This window comes from Rosa chinensis, chromosome 4 (genome assembly GCF_002994745.2).
Source record: "Rosa chinensis cultivar Old Blush chromosome 4, RchiOBHm-V2, whole genome shotgun sequence".
Lineage (NCBI taxonomy): Eukaryota > Viridiplantae > Streptophyta > Magnoliopsida > Rosales > Rosaceae > Rosa > Rosa chinensis.
In genome coordinates, this window is record NC_037091.1 from 33,340,280 (window position 1) to 33,359,090 (window position 18,811).

Below are 18,811 nucleotides of genomic sequence, written 5' to 3' on the forward strand. Positions count from 1 at the left end.
AGCAGCAACTGCCCATTTATGTAAGCAGAACTGGCAACCTTTGATTGTTTTTTTTTTTTTCCATGCTGAGACCGCTATGTTTAGCTTCCGTTTGGTTAGGGGTCCATCTATGTTGGTCACTCTGATGTACGCTCTTATGCCATCTTCTCGCTCCATTCTACTCTTCTTCTTCACCTACCACCTCATTGCTGACGCCACCACTATTGGGAAATGAGGAGTGCCTTAATACAAGGTTGATGGATAATTGGTTATCCCAGGATCTAACTTTTTCCACCCCTTGTGTGATTTGCGGAAATAGCAACAAATAAACCAAAGAAGAGACAATATTTAATGTGGTTCGGCAAATGTGCCTACATCCTCAGGGGCAGCAGTACTTCTTTCTTCCACTATGTAAAATAACGGGATTCCAAGAAACAAACTCACTGTAGTGACTAAACTTCACTAAAGTGGTAACACACACTCAATCTCTCAAGAGGAATTTTCTTCTCACTAATTGGGACACTTTTTCTCTCAATCTCTTAAGTGAGAAAAACTCTCACCAAATGTAGCAATTGTCTCTACTCACAAATGATGGACTCCCTAGACTCCTGGACTTCATCAAACTCTCAAATGCTTGAATGAGTTTAGATACCTTGATCTAGAACTTAGACAAGCTCGGATCCCTTGATCTTGAACTTAGAAAGCTCAGATCCCTTTATCTTGAGCTTAGACAAACTCAGATGATTTTATTCTTGTATCTGATGCCTTTATCTAAGCATTGCTCTTCACGGTAGGTTGTAGGTGTGAAGAAATGAAAAGCAAAGTCATGCTTTTCCATTTCTTACGTTCTATGTTTGCAGGCTACATTAATTGCATGTTTCCTTCATCAATTCATGACAAAGACTCCAACCAACCTCTTGTACTATTTGTTTCTCATCTTCAACAAAAACTGCTCCTTCCTCTAGGTCTACCATGTAGCTATAGCCTTCTTCAATTAACGGGTCTCCAAAGCAATAGTTTCTCATGCTTTCATCATGTGCAATTCACCACATGGTTTCTCACCTCCACTTAAGCAGGTGCTGACCCATCAAACACCACCACCACCAACCGTTTCCTTTTCACCAAACAAACTTATATATAACTCACCCAAACACCTTCCTTCACTAGCTAACTCTGCTACTTTCTGCTTCAGCTCACTCACAGACACATTTAACACATAGACATGAGGGGTGTGAGGAGGATGAAGCTCGGGTCACAAGGCATGGAGGTGTCAGCTCAAGGACTGGGTTGCATGGGCATGTCTGCCTTCTATGGCCCCCCGAAGCCTGAAGCCGACATGATCAAGCTCATCCACCACGCCATTGACTCCGGCGTCACCTTCCTCGACACCTCCGACAACTACGGTCCGCACACCAATGAAATTCTCCTCGGCAAGGTATGTCCTTCAATCTTGTAATCGATTAATATTTATATGAGATTGTTTGGAATTCATTGAATTGATGGAGCAGCAGGGGCGGAGCCACGTTGGGACCCGGTGGGTCCCGTGCCCCACTGGGATTTTACTAGATAAGTAGAATAGAGTTTTTCACATTGACAGAATTCCAAGTTGGTGTTGTGGCAATTCTTTTTTATCAACTACTTATGTAGCTGCAGGTCCCAGGTTCGAGGCCTCTTGCAGCATAACTAATTTTTGTTTTTAATTTCTTGCTTTTTTAACACTAACATTATTATTTCTCATAATTTTAAAAATCAAAGATAAAATATGTTACCATCATAAAGAAAACTATAAATTTGATTAAAAAATATATAATTTTTTTGAAACATAACTGATATTTCCGCATTTTTATTCTAATTTTTTAATTTTTATTAAAGTTTAATATATTTAAGTTTTAAATTTTTTTCTAAAATTTTCGGGTGCCCCACTTAAGATTAATTTCTACCTCCGCCACTGTGGAGCAGGTTTTGAGTGGTGGGGTGAGAGACAAGGTTGAATTGGCCACCAAATTCGGTATCAGGTTTGCGGACAACAAAATGGAGATTCGAGGCGACGCAGCATATGTGAGAGCTGCTTGTGAAGGAAGCTTGAAGCGGCTCTGTGTAGATTCTATTGATCTTTATTATCAGCATAGGATTGACACCCGTGTTCCCATTGAAGTCACGGTTTGATTTCTTCTGTTTTCTCTTCAATCTCGCTGCATGTAGTCATTTTAGTTCATAGATGTTACTAGTTACTCAATTTCCTCTAGTTTGTGATTTTCCCAGTGGAACTGAGGGCTTGACCACTACTAGATACTGTTTTTTTAGCCCCAATTGCCTTGTATTGAATTGATCAAGTTTGAAGAGGTTGTCAGTGATGTGTGTAAATGGGCCTTTACAAATCTTGCTTCAGTTGCATTGCATCAAGTGATGAGGAAATAGTCCTATCTTTCAAATCTTTACACTCGGTTTGTGTAAGGATGTGTCATTCTCTGTTATCTGGATAATCAGTGATTTACAAATCATCTCTAGGCTGCCAAATTTTTTTAGTTGCTTTTAGTATCCAAGGCATTGATTCTATAAATTTAATTCTATTTTCTGTGAGTGTTCTTGCTGGCAATATAAGTTTTGATCATATGAAAGGGAGGGTTTTTGTATGAACATTATGAAGAGAAAAATTGTACAATGGATAACTAATTGATGAACTTGATTGTGCAGTGAATATTTTATAGCAGTATTGATAAAATTATCATTCAATAAATTTTGTTTGATGATCCTCATTTTGAGCCATATTTGGTCCCAACATTTTCTGTCATGTTCTTTGAGTGTTACAAGTAATATTAAGATGAGTTAAATACTGTTTAGTCCTTAAACTTTTATTGAAAAAACACTTCAATCCCTGTCCTTTTAATTTCACATGTTTAATCTTTGTACTCTCAATTTTGAACAATAGGTCAATTCCGTTAGTTTTCATCCAAAAATTTTGTTAAGTTGCTGACGTGGCACTCTTTCTACTTCAAAATGTCAATTATACCTAGCTTCCTTTTTTTAATTTATTTTTACTCTTTTCATTCGTTTTGTTTTGTTCCCCCTGTTTATCTCTTCTCCCCTCCCCATTGGCATAGCACTTCAACCCCATCCTCACCACTACCACTACCACCGCCACCTCCACCACCATCACTACCCACGTTGCAGCCAAAGGCTGCCGCGACACTCCCCTTGCTACCACTACTACCAACACTTCATGTACCCCCCTTTCTTACCTTTCTCTCTTTCTACCAAAACTCATATATAACTCCAGTAACCCATTCCCACAGCTCTCTCCAATTTCCATCTCTGACATCCCGCGTTCGGCTCAGGATCCTATCCCAACCTGACCCTATCCATCCCACCACCCTCATCCAACCCCTCGACTCCATTTCAGCCAACACCGCTGCCATCAAATCGATTTCATCAATTTCAGATTTTGGAACTCCTAATTTTCAATTTCGATTTCATCACTTCCCTCACTCTCTTCCTATTCATTTCCCCATCGAATTCTATACGTACTCTTCTGTTTCTGCAATTCACTACTAAGCAACCCATCATCACGCAAACAAAATTAGCCGCAAGCTCATATCAAGTTCTACAAAAAGAAAAAAAATAAAGAGCAACCTTCATCTTCCTCTCTCTCTCTCTCTCTCTCTCTCTCTCTCTCTCTCTCTCTCTCTTCTCCGACTAGTCAATTCACTGAGACCAATTCATAGCTCAAAAACGACAACCAACACCGCCTTCACAATTCACCCGCCATGCTTAAGCTTCGAAACCCAAGATTAAATTCTCAATCTTTCTCAATCTCAGAGGATAATGATTGACGCTTTGGATTAAACCGAAGACTGGTGAATTGTAAAGAACAGTGAGGGGGAGAGAGAGAGAGAGAGAGAGAGAGAGAGAGAGAGAGAGAGAGGACCTTGGTTAAGCGAGGAGTGGAGCAGACGTGGCTTTTGGGAGTGGCGAAATAGAAGAAGAAGAGGGGGAAAGCTTAGGGTTCGACAAAGACTGGGAAGAAGAGATAGCAATTTCCCCGATCTCCAAAAAAAAAAAAAAAATGGGGTTGAAGTGCTGCGGCGATGGGGAGGGGAGAAGAGATAATCAGAAAAAATAATAATAATAATAAATTAAAAAAAAGAAAAGGAAGTGAGGTATAATAGACATTTTGACGCAGATAGAATGTCATGTCAGCAACTTAACGGAATTTTTAGATGGACACTGATGGAATGGACCTATTGGTCCAAAATTGAGAGTACAAAGATTAAACATGTGAAATTAAAAGGACAGGAATTAAAGTGTTTTTTTAGTACAAGTTCAAGGACTAAACAGTATTTAACCCTATTAAGATTATATTACTTTAGAAACTAATTAGGATCATAAGAAAATGAAAGGATCCATGTCTGCGAGTAAATCTTCTCAGTGAGCAACCCAACAAACCGTTTCATCTTTGATTGATCCATACCCCACCAGTTCTTCGGTTCTTCCCCCACTGAAAAGTCAGAATTGCTGCCCCCTTTGTGTAGTATAAGGAGGGAAGGATAGAGAAAGGGAAATTGAGATCCCCAAGTAAGGGGGTACGTGATTGTGTTCTCTTGGGGGACCTATATCCGTGTGCTTACTAGCTTTCTCATATGTTTATTTGCTTATGATACCTTCTTCCTCATGTATGATTTATGCACTATTTACAGGGGGAAAAATTGCATTATGGCGTCAGGTAGGAGATTGGTGATTAATGTGATTGCCTCTTTTAGTTGAGATTATGACTAAACTGCAGATCATTTTCAATTCTGAATTTTAATTCAAATGTACACTGTTTTTGAGCTTCCATTTGCTATGTTGGTGCTATCTTGGGCATATATCTAGTTGCTTCTGTTATCTTATATGTCCAGTAGTGTTCACCTGGTCAGTTGCTGACCAAAGAATTTATGCTCAATAACCCTTAGATTTACATCCAAGGATGGAAAACAAAACACTTCAACTTAATAATAATTCTCTCTGCCATTGGATTTACATCCAAGGGTGGTTGAGCATTATTTTCTTGGTCAATAACTGACCAGGTGATTATTTTCGCTTATATGTCTAGTTGCTTCTGTTATCTTATATGCCTTATGACTTATGGTATGACCTATGTGTAATTGAAATTTACATTATGACACATGCAACACCTATGAATAGAAATACATGTTGATTAGAGTTGCATCCTTTAGTTGGGATTATACTACAGGAGTCCAGAGATTTATAATCTTTAATCTATATGGAAAAGATTTGGTGAACTACCATTTGTTAAGCACAAAAGCCACTACATTCTGTTATCCTCGTCAGTGAATATCATGTCTAAATTTGTTAAATCACATAATGTTCTGTATTATCTTGTAGCTTATGCATCTTTTCCTACTAGACTATTAAACTTTTGTTACTGCGCTGCGTAAGTCAGTTATTTTGAGCAAGCTCTCATTTTTTTGAATTCCTTTATTGTGTATTTTATAAGGTGGGGGAGCTCAAGAAGCTAATTGAAGAGGGTAAAATAAAGTACATTGGTCTGTCTGAGGCGTCGGCTTCCACAATAAGAAGAGCCCATGCTGTTCATCCAATAACTGCTGTGCAGCTGGAGTGGTCCTTGTGGTCAAGAGATATAGAGGAAGAAATAATCCCTTCTTGTCGGTAAGGCTTGACGGAGCTACCCTAGATTATTATAGAGTTAGCATTTCATTGATATTACTATACGTCCCAAATTTCTCAGGGAACTTGGCATTGGCATTGTTGCATACAGTCCTCTAGGAAGAGGATTCTTATCATCGGGGGCAAATTTTATCGAAAGTCTTCCCAATGATGATTATCGAAAGGTTGGTTACACAAATATTAATTGTGATGTTCATATGCATTAGATTATAAACTTATGTAGCTGATCCCATGTCTTGTCCTTCTATCTCCTTGAAAGTTCTTAAATCTTATGTTTGTAGTTGACCTTTAGTAATCTGTGTTGGTGCATCCTGGTTGACTTTATTCAGTAGTCTTTTGTAAATTCTAGTATCCAAGCCCTAATGTATCACTATTCACTACGTGATTAAATTTCGTAAGTGTTCATAATATGTTCTGAGCTGCGGTTTCTGAGAGGAGGTATTGCAAATTTCATATAGGACAAACTATTTTTTGACCTTTCGATTTCAACTGCGACACTGCTGAGAAAGTAGAAATATTATTGATAAAAAGTGTATCATGCTTGAATCTAACTGGGGTTCTCTAATCCGAAATTTTTTATAATTTTTATTTTGAAATATATACCGATATATTATGAATAAATTTATTACTCTTTGTATTTCTTTTACTTTGTATTCTTTTTACTTTCGAAATACAAACATGGAAATAATTGAAATATTTGTTTGATTGAAAGAGTATTCTTCATCCTTTTTAAAAAAAAAAAGAAAAAAAAAAGAGTATTCTTCATTTATATTATTCTTATTAATATTTTTTTTTCTTTTATCGGAAAATAGGTCAATCCTTTTATTAAATTCAGCAAGCAGTACAGAAACGAAATACCCCTATAAGGTCGACAGAAAGAATCGTTCATTAGAACCTCAGAAAAACCCTATTCTAGAAGAATAGCATCCCAAGAAGCCTTGAGTACACCCACCTTTTAGGAAATCCACGCACATTTATTCTAACAAAAACCAAGAAAACCTCGAAGCATACATAAAAGGATTCAACTAAGGCACTAGTTTTTGCTACCCCAAACAAAATTAAATTAAATTAGCCGTAGAAGGTGACACATCACCTTCCACCACTCCCTCTGCAGCATGAGGCTCCACTAGCTGAGTAGTCTCACCCTCCCCCATCTGCATAACACCATGCTCCTCCATAGCCTCAGCAAGAATAGAATCAAAACTCATCGACGCTTATACTTGCGTATCTTCTTCACTTCTTGTTCATTTGTAATCTTAACCTTATTTTTGCTTCCCTTAGGGTGCCCAACCTTCTTCTTCATTGGTGAAACCAATAGCTTACCATTCCTGTGTTGCAGAATCAAAGAAACACTCTCTCCAACCTCCAGCGTCGAATCAAGAAAAGCCAAATACTTTTTCCCAAAACAATCCAAATTGGTCATAACCTTTCTTTTCCTCCCAACTGGCACTACTTACATGGAGGAAAACTCCACCCTAGCAGCCTCTTTACCTATCGCAGTCGACATTGGGATCAAAACCAGTGACTCTTAGCCTACCTCCTTCTGAATGACTGGAAGTGGAAAACTCGTTTGCAAACTTCCCACATGTTGGTTATCATTCAGAACCAGATAAAAAAAAAGGGTTTCCCATCATCTTAGAGTTCATGAAACCATTAGTTGTCAACGTTGCATGGTCTCCCTTGTCAACGAACAAAGCCTCTGCTCCATTCCCAGAGGAACCCGACTCAAGTTCCATGCGAACCAAATCGGTGCTACCCATCCCCAAAACTTTGTCTGTCACATAAGGACCAACCGTTGTCCCCAAGGTCAAAGATAATCCTGCCATGGCCATTGCCGGTGGCTTCGCCTGAACGTCCTCCTTCTCTTTGATCAATTACTTGTCACAACCTAGGGCATCATGAGAGAACAGTCCACAGTCACGACAAAATCCCTTAACTTTCTCATAGATGAAAGTTAACTCCGGTCTCACAATTGGAGAAAACTCAACAACCTTCTAGACACGAATCCGGCGGCGAACATCAAACACTATTTTGAGTCTCTATTCTTCTTCTTTCCTTTTCAAAGCATTATGATCCACTCGATCACCCTTCCTAGTGACGCACCCACCATAGCCAGAGCCATCCTATTTCTCATATCAAAAGGAAGACCCTTCACGGCTACCCAGGTCTCCATCATATTCAACGGCACTTCCTCCACCGGACTGAATTCGTCGTATTCTCCCACCACCAACATAGTATTATGATAGAACCAAGGGCCCCCATGCAAAATTCTATTACGAACAGCCTCATTCTCAAACTGAAACACAAACCGATCCTCTGCATCCTGAATGATAAGACCAGATCTGAGATGCTAGATAGTGGGGATGGTACCTTTGAACCCCGACATCTTTGCTTTCTGTGCTAACAATCGATCAACCATATACCAATGGCCATCTTGAAACGCATCAGCCCCTGCAGCCCCTAACGCCACCAGGGTTGAATTTGCATGGATCAGTGCCGCCTCAGTTTCATTCCCAATATCTGCCATTGAATAGAGACTTAGATCAGATGGAGAAAGATGAGTTTTTGAAGTTTTTATCCTTGTAGAATTACACCGAGAAACCCTAGCAAAGACGGCTAGGTCAACTATATCGCAAGAATTTTTTACTAATATATTGTTATTATTACTACTATATTGATTTATTGCAACAGAATCTTTCTTTCATAATTCAATTTCGAGTTACCTGTGTTTTTTTTTTCCTTTCTTCTTCCTCATTTTGGATCGGAAAATCAAAGAATTGAATAGTTAGGTAGCCCAGTACCTCTCACTGCACAGCGTAACTATAGTTTTGGCCTTTTGGGGTCACCTCGGCTAATTGATTATTTGACCAGTGCACTGTCATGCTTACCCAACAAAACGATTGCCACGCTATGATCGTAATCACAAGAAGCTTATTATAATTCTTACTACAGTTCTCAAATATCTTTCAGTGCTAAGAAAATACAGCAGTTGATGTGGAAGAAGCCCAAATTATGTTTCGTATTATGTACGAGTTATGCTCAATCTGCTTATTAGTGCCTTTTGATATCATTTGGTTTAATAAGGCTATATTTCTTGATGCTCAAATATGAACTGCGTTGGTTGCAGAATATGCCCAGGTTCCAAGCTGGAAACCTAGAGCTTAATAAAACAATATTTGTGCGAGTAAGTGATCTTGCAGCAAGGAAGGGTTGCACCCCATCTCAACTAGCACTGGCTTGGGTTCATCACCAGGGAAATGATGTGTGTCCCATACCCGGAACCACCAAGATTGAGAATTTAAACCAGAATATTGGAGCTCTGTCTGTGAACCTCACATCAGAAGAAATGGCTGAGCTTGAATCCTTTGCTTCTGCGGATTCTGTGAAGGGCGACCGATATCAAAATGGTATCAGTACTTGGATGAACTCTGAAACTCCACCATTGTCTTCATGGAAAGCCACATAAGTATGTTCTTAGATTCTCCGAGTTATGTCACAATAATGCCTCTTTGTGCCTTGAGAATTTGGCAAATTTGTATTTTTGTTCAAAGACTTGGTAGTTTACGGAGTCACTACAGTAATATGTTTAATGTCTGTCTTTGAAAAATAAAAAATAAAAATGTATTAAAAGTTGAATTTTATAACTTGTCAGAGTATCCGGGTTCGTGTGTTTGGTAGGGTAGTAAGACAATGACTTTTTACTTTAAAGTGGAAGGAGGTCATGTGTTCGAGCCCCATTAAGGATGGGCCTCAGAAGATGATTACATGTTCTACCATGGAGGTTGAGACTGTCCTAAAGTCATCGCTCGTTACTTGGCTTATATATCAAGTCTTTTGTTTGCTTGTCTCTCTGAGACATAATTTAAATGGTGTTTCTGGCCTTAATTAGATGATATTATCTCTTCTTCTTTTTTCAAAAAAAAAAATTGATAAAAAAAATTTAACAAAAGTGTGAAATATTTTATATGTCGTTTTTGGCCTCAATTAAATGATATTACTTTTGTTTAAAAAAAATAAAAGAAACCAATAAAAATTTAACAAAAGTGTGAAAGATTTTATAAGATATGGATATACACCAATATATTTAATGACCAATTACATATAGGTTGCCTTTGTTTACCAGGATATAGAGGGTGGATTGATTAATGATCTCCAATCAGATTAGGAATTGTGTTTGGATATAAGGACAATTTTCAGGCATAAAACTTATATCCAGTCAAACCTTGATATCAAATCTAGTTGAAAAGGTCTAGTATTAGTTATCCAATTAAGCCAATCGATGGTCTTGCTGGTCCTGCACGTTGTAGAATATATTGAATGACGATGTGCGCAGTGAGCCGGATGTAGCGTTCCCTGGGCCCTTTGGCGGTGTAGACCTTGCTATGGCGGTCTTTCTGGCCTTAGAATATGCACTACTAGAATTCTGTTCATTTACATTAGTCCAGAACCGATGTAAAACTAAATTCTGACCAATGTCTTTGTGGCTGATGTAAAAGATGCAGACATCAGTATAAGCGCGTTTTTAACCGATGTCCCAGACAACAACCAACATCGATTCTAAAACACAAATCAATGTATAATCATTATAATCATCATAATCTTATATGTTAACTATATTTAATTCTTCATATATTCACATTTTATGCTTAATAAAGTATATCTCGAACAATACCTAAGTGAACATTTAAATCGATTACAATTTCAGAAATGATGTCTACTACTCTCGTAGACATCAGTCTCCACAAAATTTTGTTTGTTCGTGTCTATTTTTACATGCATCTTGCTGCCTTATTCTCTTGAGAACGATGTATGTGCCTTTAGGCAACATCAGTTAATCTATTAAGAATGATGTTTTATGTTACTAGGAATATCACTTTTCGTTAGTTGAAACGATGTCTAGTTGTTTTGTAGACATCATTTCTATTTTTCAAAACCGATGTCGTGTATTTCATGGTAAATCGGTTTACTTTATAATAGCTGATTTGTACGTTGACAGTAGATAACGGTTTAGTGTTTAGATATCGATGTACATTGGTTTTGTGTACATCAATTTTTGAGTGACATTTCGATATGTTTGATAGGTTCATAATTTCATATATTTTTATATCCTTAAATGTAGGATTCTAGGCTTAGAACTTGTCATCTTTGAGTCATTTACTTTGTTTTTGTGTTTTGTAGGTTAAATTGGAGAAAAGAAGGATTTGGAGCTTAAGTCAAACGCAGGATTGAAAGGATGCTGGCCATTCTGATCTTCCAGAATTGTCTCTGTTTTTTGTCAACTTCAAAGATTAAACTGTACCTTCTCAGAAGGAATTAGCAGGCAAGCCTTATACCATTGGAAAGATACGGATGTTAGCTTTCAAAGGAATTTTACGGAAGTGGATTCGCATTCTTGTGGAGGAAGTTATGATGATTTAAGTGAACCTAGTTCGGGAAGGCAGATTCTGACGGATTTTGCATATATTTTCGGAATCTGACTTGTGAGGCCCAAGTCCGTTGATCTTAGCACCCGAATAGAATAAGACTGAACGTGTTTGACATACTTGGAGTAATTACTTGCATTGACTATAGTAAACTTGCGTTTTCTTTGGAGAGAAGAAAGCAATTCCAAGTTGGACTAGAAGACCCAAGAAGCCCAAGTCAAATAGGAATTAAAAAGAGATATACAAGGAGAAACCTAGGACGTTTTTGGAGACACAAGGTGTGGCCTGGAGAGCAGATTGAGAGGCAACAAGAGCAAGAGGAGTCACCTCCATCTTTATTCCTCCTTCACTATATTTTTCTTAGTGATTGTTATCGTTTCTTTTTGCTAAACTTCTAAGCTAGGGCTGAGATGAAGCCCCTAGTATGACTATTCTATTTGTTTAGTTGGTTTGCTATTGAATTTCTGGATTTCTATGTTAAACTCTTAATCACCGTTTCAATAGAACTTTTATTCAAAATCTTTGCTCAGGATCAATAAGACCTAGGTTTTGTTTATGAGTTATTTGGTTGGAGAACATGATGCTTGATCAAAGAGTAGATGTTTTCTAGGGTGCCTAAAGATAATTCAATCTTGTGATTAAAGAGTTGTGAATTGAGAATACAAGTGCTTGATCATAGTCGATATTCTTGTTTGCATGATTTCCTAGTTCTTTTGTGCCTAATGGAGTTGAACATGTTTGCTTGAACCTGATCATTAAGTGAAGTAAATTATAGTTTGGCTATTTGAGTTCTATATGGGATCAATAAGTTAGAATTCATAAGTTAGAAGAACTTTGGCATATGTCCGGGATCAATGAGGCTTATGTACGGGAATCATTAGCATAAAATCTAGGGAATTCAATGGTTGTCAGCTAGCAATAGGGTAGAAGTACTAGGTGGTGGATTCAAAGTCTTAGCATTCAACTCTCATATTCATCTCTTAATTCTTTTGTTTCTATTCTTAGTTGTTTAGTTATAATTTCAATCATCACAATCTTCCCAAATGTTTGTTTATTTTTGTGTTCAATTGGTTATTTGAGTTAGAATCAATTTGAGTTTCAATCCTTGTTGGAACGACCTCGTGCTTGAACTAACTATACTACAATCGATTCGTGCACTTGCGAGTAATCATTTAAAACACAATAATGTTCATAATCATGAGACATCAGTCCAGTTTTAAGTACTGATTTGTAATCTCTAAATTGACATCATTTTCTTTGACATTAGTGTTTTGTTTCCCATTTATATACATAAGTTCATATATATAAGAATGATATGCAAATAATCATCTAGCTGCTGCTGGTGGGAAAAGATATTCTAGAAATACATTTCTCATCATCCAAAAATTGGGGATTTCCATTAATTTTCTCATCTTCATTCATGATTCTACATAATTCACAAAATCAAAACCTACAAAGGCTAGCCTATAAACATAATAGCAACCAACTACATTATCCATTGCAATATTGAACTTGGCTGCCCTCTCTGTAAAAATCTTCTGAATTTCCCTACTAACAGTCTGAAATTGAAAGAATAAACGAATCGACAATCACAGACGTTGTCCAATCTTCAACTTATCCTTCAGACAATGTACAAAGATGGAAATGGTTTATTCATACCATCTAGAGGTCATGGCTTCCAGCAGTGCTGTCCAAGAAATGGGATTGTGCGCGGACATCATAGATGATTGGCCTCTCAAACCCAATGCAAGGAACAAGTCCAAATAGGGACATCTAAATAATGATAACCAGCTGGCAAAGAAGAATAGTGCAATTAACTTCATAGGGCAAAATGTAGTTATCCTTGAACCTTCCAACAACTTGGTGATACTGTCTGATACCAATTATAATGCAACTAACTTCCATAATAAATTCTTCTCATTTTTTTATTCTAATCTGGTGCTCTTTGAAGTGTAGGACTGAAAGCATTACATGAAATCCAAAGTGGCACAATATGATAAGAACCAAACATATGAATCACTACTATATAAATTAAACCAATCATAGTTAACTAGGTTTTCAATTTTGGGTTTCGATTGAGATGTAAATCAAAAGTTAAGTTTCATAAGTGCCAAATTAAATCTTACTAAAAAAAGAGAAGTGCCTGCTAGAATGTGATTGAGGGCGATGCGATTGAGGTGTCGCCCTAGCGGGAGGTTGAGAATGGGTCATTATAGTTCAATTTGACGATGATTGGCTTCATGTTCTGGGCAATGGCGTGGCTGTCGCCAAAGGGATCAGGAAGTTCCCTATGTCCCACCTGTAGAATAGCTGTAAATCTTATGTAATTATGATTCTTATTTATTTAGGTTATCATGTAATTATAGGAATGATTGTTTCCTATTAGGGTTAAACTACTCCCCTTGTCCTTGTATATATACCCCTTTGTGGGATGAATAGTATTATTATTGAAAACCCTAAAATCAAAGTATTCTTTTCTACTTGGTATCAGAGCAGGTTCAATCCTTTGAACTTGCCTGCATCCTTTGAATCCTAAATCCTGAATCCTGAATCCTAAATCCCAAAGCACACCACAAACCGCTGCGTACCACCACCATTAAAATCAAGCCATCCCTAAATTTTTGAAACCCTAGAAAAACCAAACCTGAAAAAAAAAAAAAAAAAAAAAAAAAAAAAACAAACAAACCCCAAATCCCTCAATGGCCATTCAACGCCGACCAGGTCCTCCTCCAGGCTTCTCAGGTCCTTCTCCACGCCGTCCTCATGACAAACCAAACCCATATGCAAACAAAAAATGTGTTGTCTGTGGGGAAGTAGGTCATACCAAGGAGCGGTGCTATGAAGTGATTGGCTACCCTGATTGGTGGGACTTCACCAGGAAATCGCGAAAGAATTCGGGCAAGGCGGCTATTGCTACTACAAAGGAAGAGCATCTCGACAATGCCTCCGCTAATGTAGCGCAGTCAGGTATGAAGGGTAAGGCTACTTTGAATAATACATGGATAATTGATACAGGTGCATCTGATTATATGACCAATGACCCTAGTCTTGTGAAAAACCTTAGACGTTCCTCTCAAAATAGTGTCTCTACTGCTGATGGTACTCCAACTCCGGTCACCGGAGAAGGTTCTATTGTTGTATCTGATACCTTAACCCTTGAATCTGTCCTAGTTGTTCCCTCACTAGCTTATAATCTCCTATCTGTTGGTCAGATTATTTTAGCACTTGCATGTATTGTGACCTTCTATCCATCTTTCTGTGTGTTTCAGGACATTCTGACTCGGCGGATTCTTGGTTATGGTGTTAGAAGGGGAAAATTATACTACCTGGATCTGACAGAGACTGGAGAAAACCAGAAGCATCTTTTGGGGCAAGCTAATCAGATTAATGGGGTAGAGAATGCAAAGGAAGCAGTATGGTTATGGCATCGCCGTTTAGGTCATCTATCTTTTAGTTATCTTAAGAAGATGCAACCTCATTTGTTTTCGGTTGTCAGTGATTTGGATTTCCATTGTGACATTTGTGAACTGGCCAAGAGCCACCGTATTTCATATTCACCAAGTCTTCATAAAAGTCCTGTTCATTTTATGAAAATTCACTCTGATGTCTGGGGTCCTGCAAAGATTCCTTCTCTTTCTGGAGCTCGGTATTTTGTAACGTTTATTGATGATTGCACTCATATGACATGGGTGTCATTACTGAAGAATAAGAGTGATGTATTTGGAATGTTTATCGAATTTCACAAAATGGTGGCAACTCAGTATCAACAATCCATCCGAGTGTTTCAGTCTGACAATGGTGGAGAGTTTGTGAATGGCCCTATGAATGAGTTTTACCGGTCACATGGAATTCGTCATCAAACCTCTAATTCTTATACTCCTCAACAGAATGGGTTAGCAGAACGGAAGAACAGGCAGTTGATGGAAGTTGTTTGTGCTTCCTTATTTGGCATGAATGTACCTCGGTCCTATTGGGGAGAAGCAGTAAAATCTGCACCATATCTTATCAACCATACTCCTTCACGGGTGATTGAGTTTCAGAATCCTCATCAGAAGCTTCATACATTTTTGACCATCCCTTCTATGTCTAATTTGGAGCCCCGGGTGTTTGGGTGCACAGCCTATGTTCATATTCCCAAGCCTCAACGCAACAAGCTCGATCCCCGTGCCCGTAAGTGTATCTTTGTTGGTTATGCTGACTTCCAGAAGGGTTATCGATGTTATGATCCCCTTACTGGCACTTTACATGTCTCTCTTGATGTTGCTTTTCATGAATCCAAGCCTTATTACTCAGGGGGAGCTTCTCAGTCTTCCCTTCAGGGGGAGAGAGGTTGTGAAGGGAATCCTCGTTCTATTATTGATTTTGATGTCTTTGAAGACTTGGAAAATTTGGAGGATACATTTGAGGGTAGAAAAAATTTGGAAACAGAAAATGCAGTTGCCGAACAGAGCATTGTGAATTCCAAAATAGACAATGCGACTGTCGAACGAAGTGTTACGAATTCCGAAACAGAAAATGTAACTGCCGAACAGAGTGTTGTGAATTCCGAGACAGAAGAGACGACTTTTCTGGATAGTTTGAATCAAAATCAAGACGTATCTGAAGCTCACACACAAGATATTCCCCCTTCTACATCACCAACTGAAGATCCCGGTCAGAATGATCCTCCTCAGGTACCCCTAAACTTTAATGAATCTTCTGGGTTAGAAAGTGTCGAACGTAGGAAATCACAAAGGGTTACCAAGGGAATTCCTAAGAAACAATATGAACCAGATATCAAAGCCAAAGCTAAATACCCTATAGCTAATTTTATGTCTAACCATAGGATTTTTGGGTCACATGCACTTGTTATTGATCAATTATCTGCTGTATCTATTCCTAGTAATGTGCAGGATGCATTGACGGATCCAAAATGGACAAAGGCGATGAATGAAGAATTGGAAGCTCTTCAAAAGAATGCAACATGGGAACTAGTACCTATGCCGGTTGGAAAGAAGACTGTAGGGTGTCGTTGGGTATTTACTGTGAAGCTTAATGCAGATGGAACTATTAATAGATACAAGGCGAGGTTGGTTGCCAAAGGATACACACAACGTTATGGGATTGATTATGAGGAGATTTTTGCACCTGTGGCAAAGATCAATACTGTTCGGATTCTAATCTCACTTGCAGCAAACAAAGATTGGCCCTTACACCAGTTTGATGTGAAGAATGCGTTTCTTAATGGGAATTTGGAAGAAGAAGTGTACATGGATGTGCCCCCAGGTGTTAAGAATTACCCAAGTGAAGTTGGCAAGGTGTGTAAATTGAAGAAGTCTTTGTATGGCCTGAAGCAATCTCCAAGAGCCTGGTTTGGGAGATTTTCAAAGTCCATGAGAGCCTTTGGGTACAAACAGAGCAATTCTGACCATACCTTGTTTATCAAGCGCAAGAATGGTAAGATTACAGCTCTTATTGTGTATGTTGATGACATGATTGTTACAGGGGATGATCAGAAAGAGATGAATGAGTTACAAAAGTATCTGTCAAAGGAGTTTGAAATGAAGGATCTGGGGCAACTGAAGTATTTTCTGGGTATTGAAGTTGCGAGGTCTAAGAAGGGAATTTTACTGTCACAGAGGAAGTATGTTCTTGACTTACTTACTGAAAGGGGGATGCTGGACTGCAGTCCAATTGAGACACCCATTAAGATGAATCACAGACTTGCCATTTATCCTGATCAAATTCCAACTGATAAAGGAAGGTATCAACGTCTTGTAGGAAGGTTGATTTATCTTTCACATACTAGACCTGATATTGCTTATGCTGTGAGTGTTGTCAGTCAGTTTATGCATTGTCCTAGTGAAGAACATATGGATGCAGTTTTTCAGATTTTGAGGTATTTGAAGATGGCGCCAGGTAAAGGATTACTGTTTGAGAAAAAGGATGAATTGGAAGTTGGGGGATACACAGATGCAGATTGGGCTGGTGATAAAACTGACAGGCGTTCTACATCTGGGTACTTCACTTTTGTAGGAGGGAACCTTGTCACTTGGCGTAGCAAGAAAGAGAAAGTTGTGGCCAGATCAAGTGCAGAAGCTGAATTTCGAGGTATGGCACATGGAGTCTATGAAATGTTATGGATTCGTAATGTCCTGAAAGATCTAGGTTACAAGCTTAGACAACCTATGGATTTGTATTGTGATAATAAAGCTGCAATTGAGATTGCACATAATCCAGTTCAGCATGATAGGACAAAGCATGTGGAGGTTGACCGTCATTTTATTAAAGAAAATCTTGACAGAAAGGTTATTCGTTTTCCATTTGTAAACTCAGAAGAGCAGTTAGCTGATGTTCTTACTAAAGGAGTGTCCAGGAAGATATGTGAGAGCTCAGTTGACAAGTTGGGCATGATAGATATCTATGCACCAAATTGAGGGGGAGTGTAGAATAGCTGTAAATCTTATGTAATTATGATTCTTATTTATTTAGGTTATCATGTAATTATAGGAATGATTGTTTCCTATTAGGGTTAGACTACTCCCCTTGTCCTTGTATATATACCCCTTTGTGGGATGAATAGTATTATTATTGAAAACTCTAAAATCAAAGTATTCTTTTCTACTCCACCACTCTGACGTTTTCGCGGTGATGTACTGAGCCTCCATCCTGCTATAATGGTTTCACTCATACATGTAAACTACGATTAAACATACAAGAAAAATGTCAAATTGAAAAACAGAACCCTAACCCCCAATTTCATGACCTGACAAATTAATCCCCAATCGAGAAAGAAGCTAGCTTTCATAGGTTTATTTCAGTTAAGAGACGAAAAGATTCATACCCTATTCTCTGAAAGAAACTTGTGAAGAGAGAGAACAATAGAAGACTGGGACTTTGCATGGAGAACCAAGCTGCAACAACGAAAATGAGGGTAGGAAGTTGAGTTAAGTTCCTATTTCTCATGTAAAAGAACCAATTAATCTTTGGTTTTAAAAACTAGTAACAAAGAAACCATTTGTTTTTGTTAAAAAACTAATAATAACATGGACATACCTTTTCTCCTACTTTTTCTTGATGTGGACTCCTGTAACTTTTTCAACCTCATGTTCACCTAAACTGAAACTGCAAAAATAATTCACTGCAATAAGCTCCTTAAGTTGTAGTCAATTACTTGGGAAAAAAAAAATATGAAAAAGAAAACATGCATTGTAAGTCATTAAGTTTAACGCTTAGCTTATTGAAGAACAAGTTGACAGTGATAAAACCTACATAATGAGATATAATACATACACATAATGAATCAGATTAAGTAAGTTATACACATAATTCTGCTCACATTTAACCCACAGCTTTGTACTCCAAGATAATTCTAACAGCATTAGCCTAATAGCATTGATATATCGAAGTACTAGCACAGCTTTGAGACATTAAAGCTCTAAGAGAAAGAATCAAAATCCACTTATTTGAATTCTCAAGTACATAGGAATGAACTATCAAGTTTAAGAGAAACCAAACAAAGTTGGATACAAGCACAAACATTAGTAAATGCAAACAATTTATTAACATGGACAAGCACCAAGCTTAAAATCAGTAAATGCAAGCAATTGTTTTCCGTAGTAGTGATACAATTATCATATAAGCTTATAAGTATATACAAGTAAATACAAAAAGTTAAGTTTCAAAACCCAAATCATTAGACAAAAAGATGGTTGTGGTAGTAGTTACCTAGAGGAGTGTTACCA

The 18,811-nt window shown here is 37.9% G+C and overlaps 1 protein-coding gene across 1 annotated transcript; it reads left to right on the top strand.

Moving 5' to 3' along the window:
• The first annotated feature begins 1,165 nt into the window (after positions 1 to 1,165).
• Positions 1,166 to 9,314, top strand: LOC112200429 (probable aldo-keto reductase 2). The gene is made up of 5 exons (XM_024341460.2): positions 1,166 to 1,414; positions 1,939 to 2,139; positions 5,474 to 5,646; positions 5,726 to 5,828; positions 8,792 to 9,314. The coding sequence occupies exons 1-5, from the start codon at positions 1,202 to 1,204 to the stop codon at positions 9,128 to 9,130; spliced, it is 1,029 nt and encodes a 342-aa protein (XP_024197228.1). The 5' UTR covers positions 1,166 to 1,201; the 3' UTR covers positions 9,131 to 9,314.
• Positions 9,315 to 18,811: the final 9,497 nt, after the last annotated feature.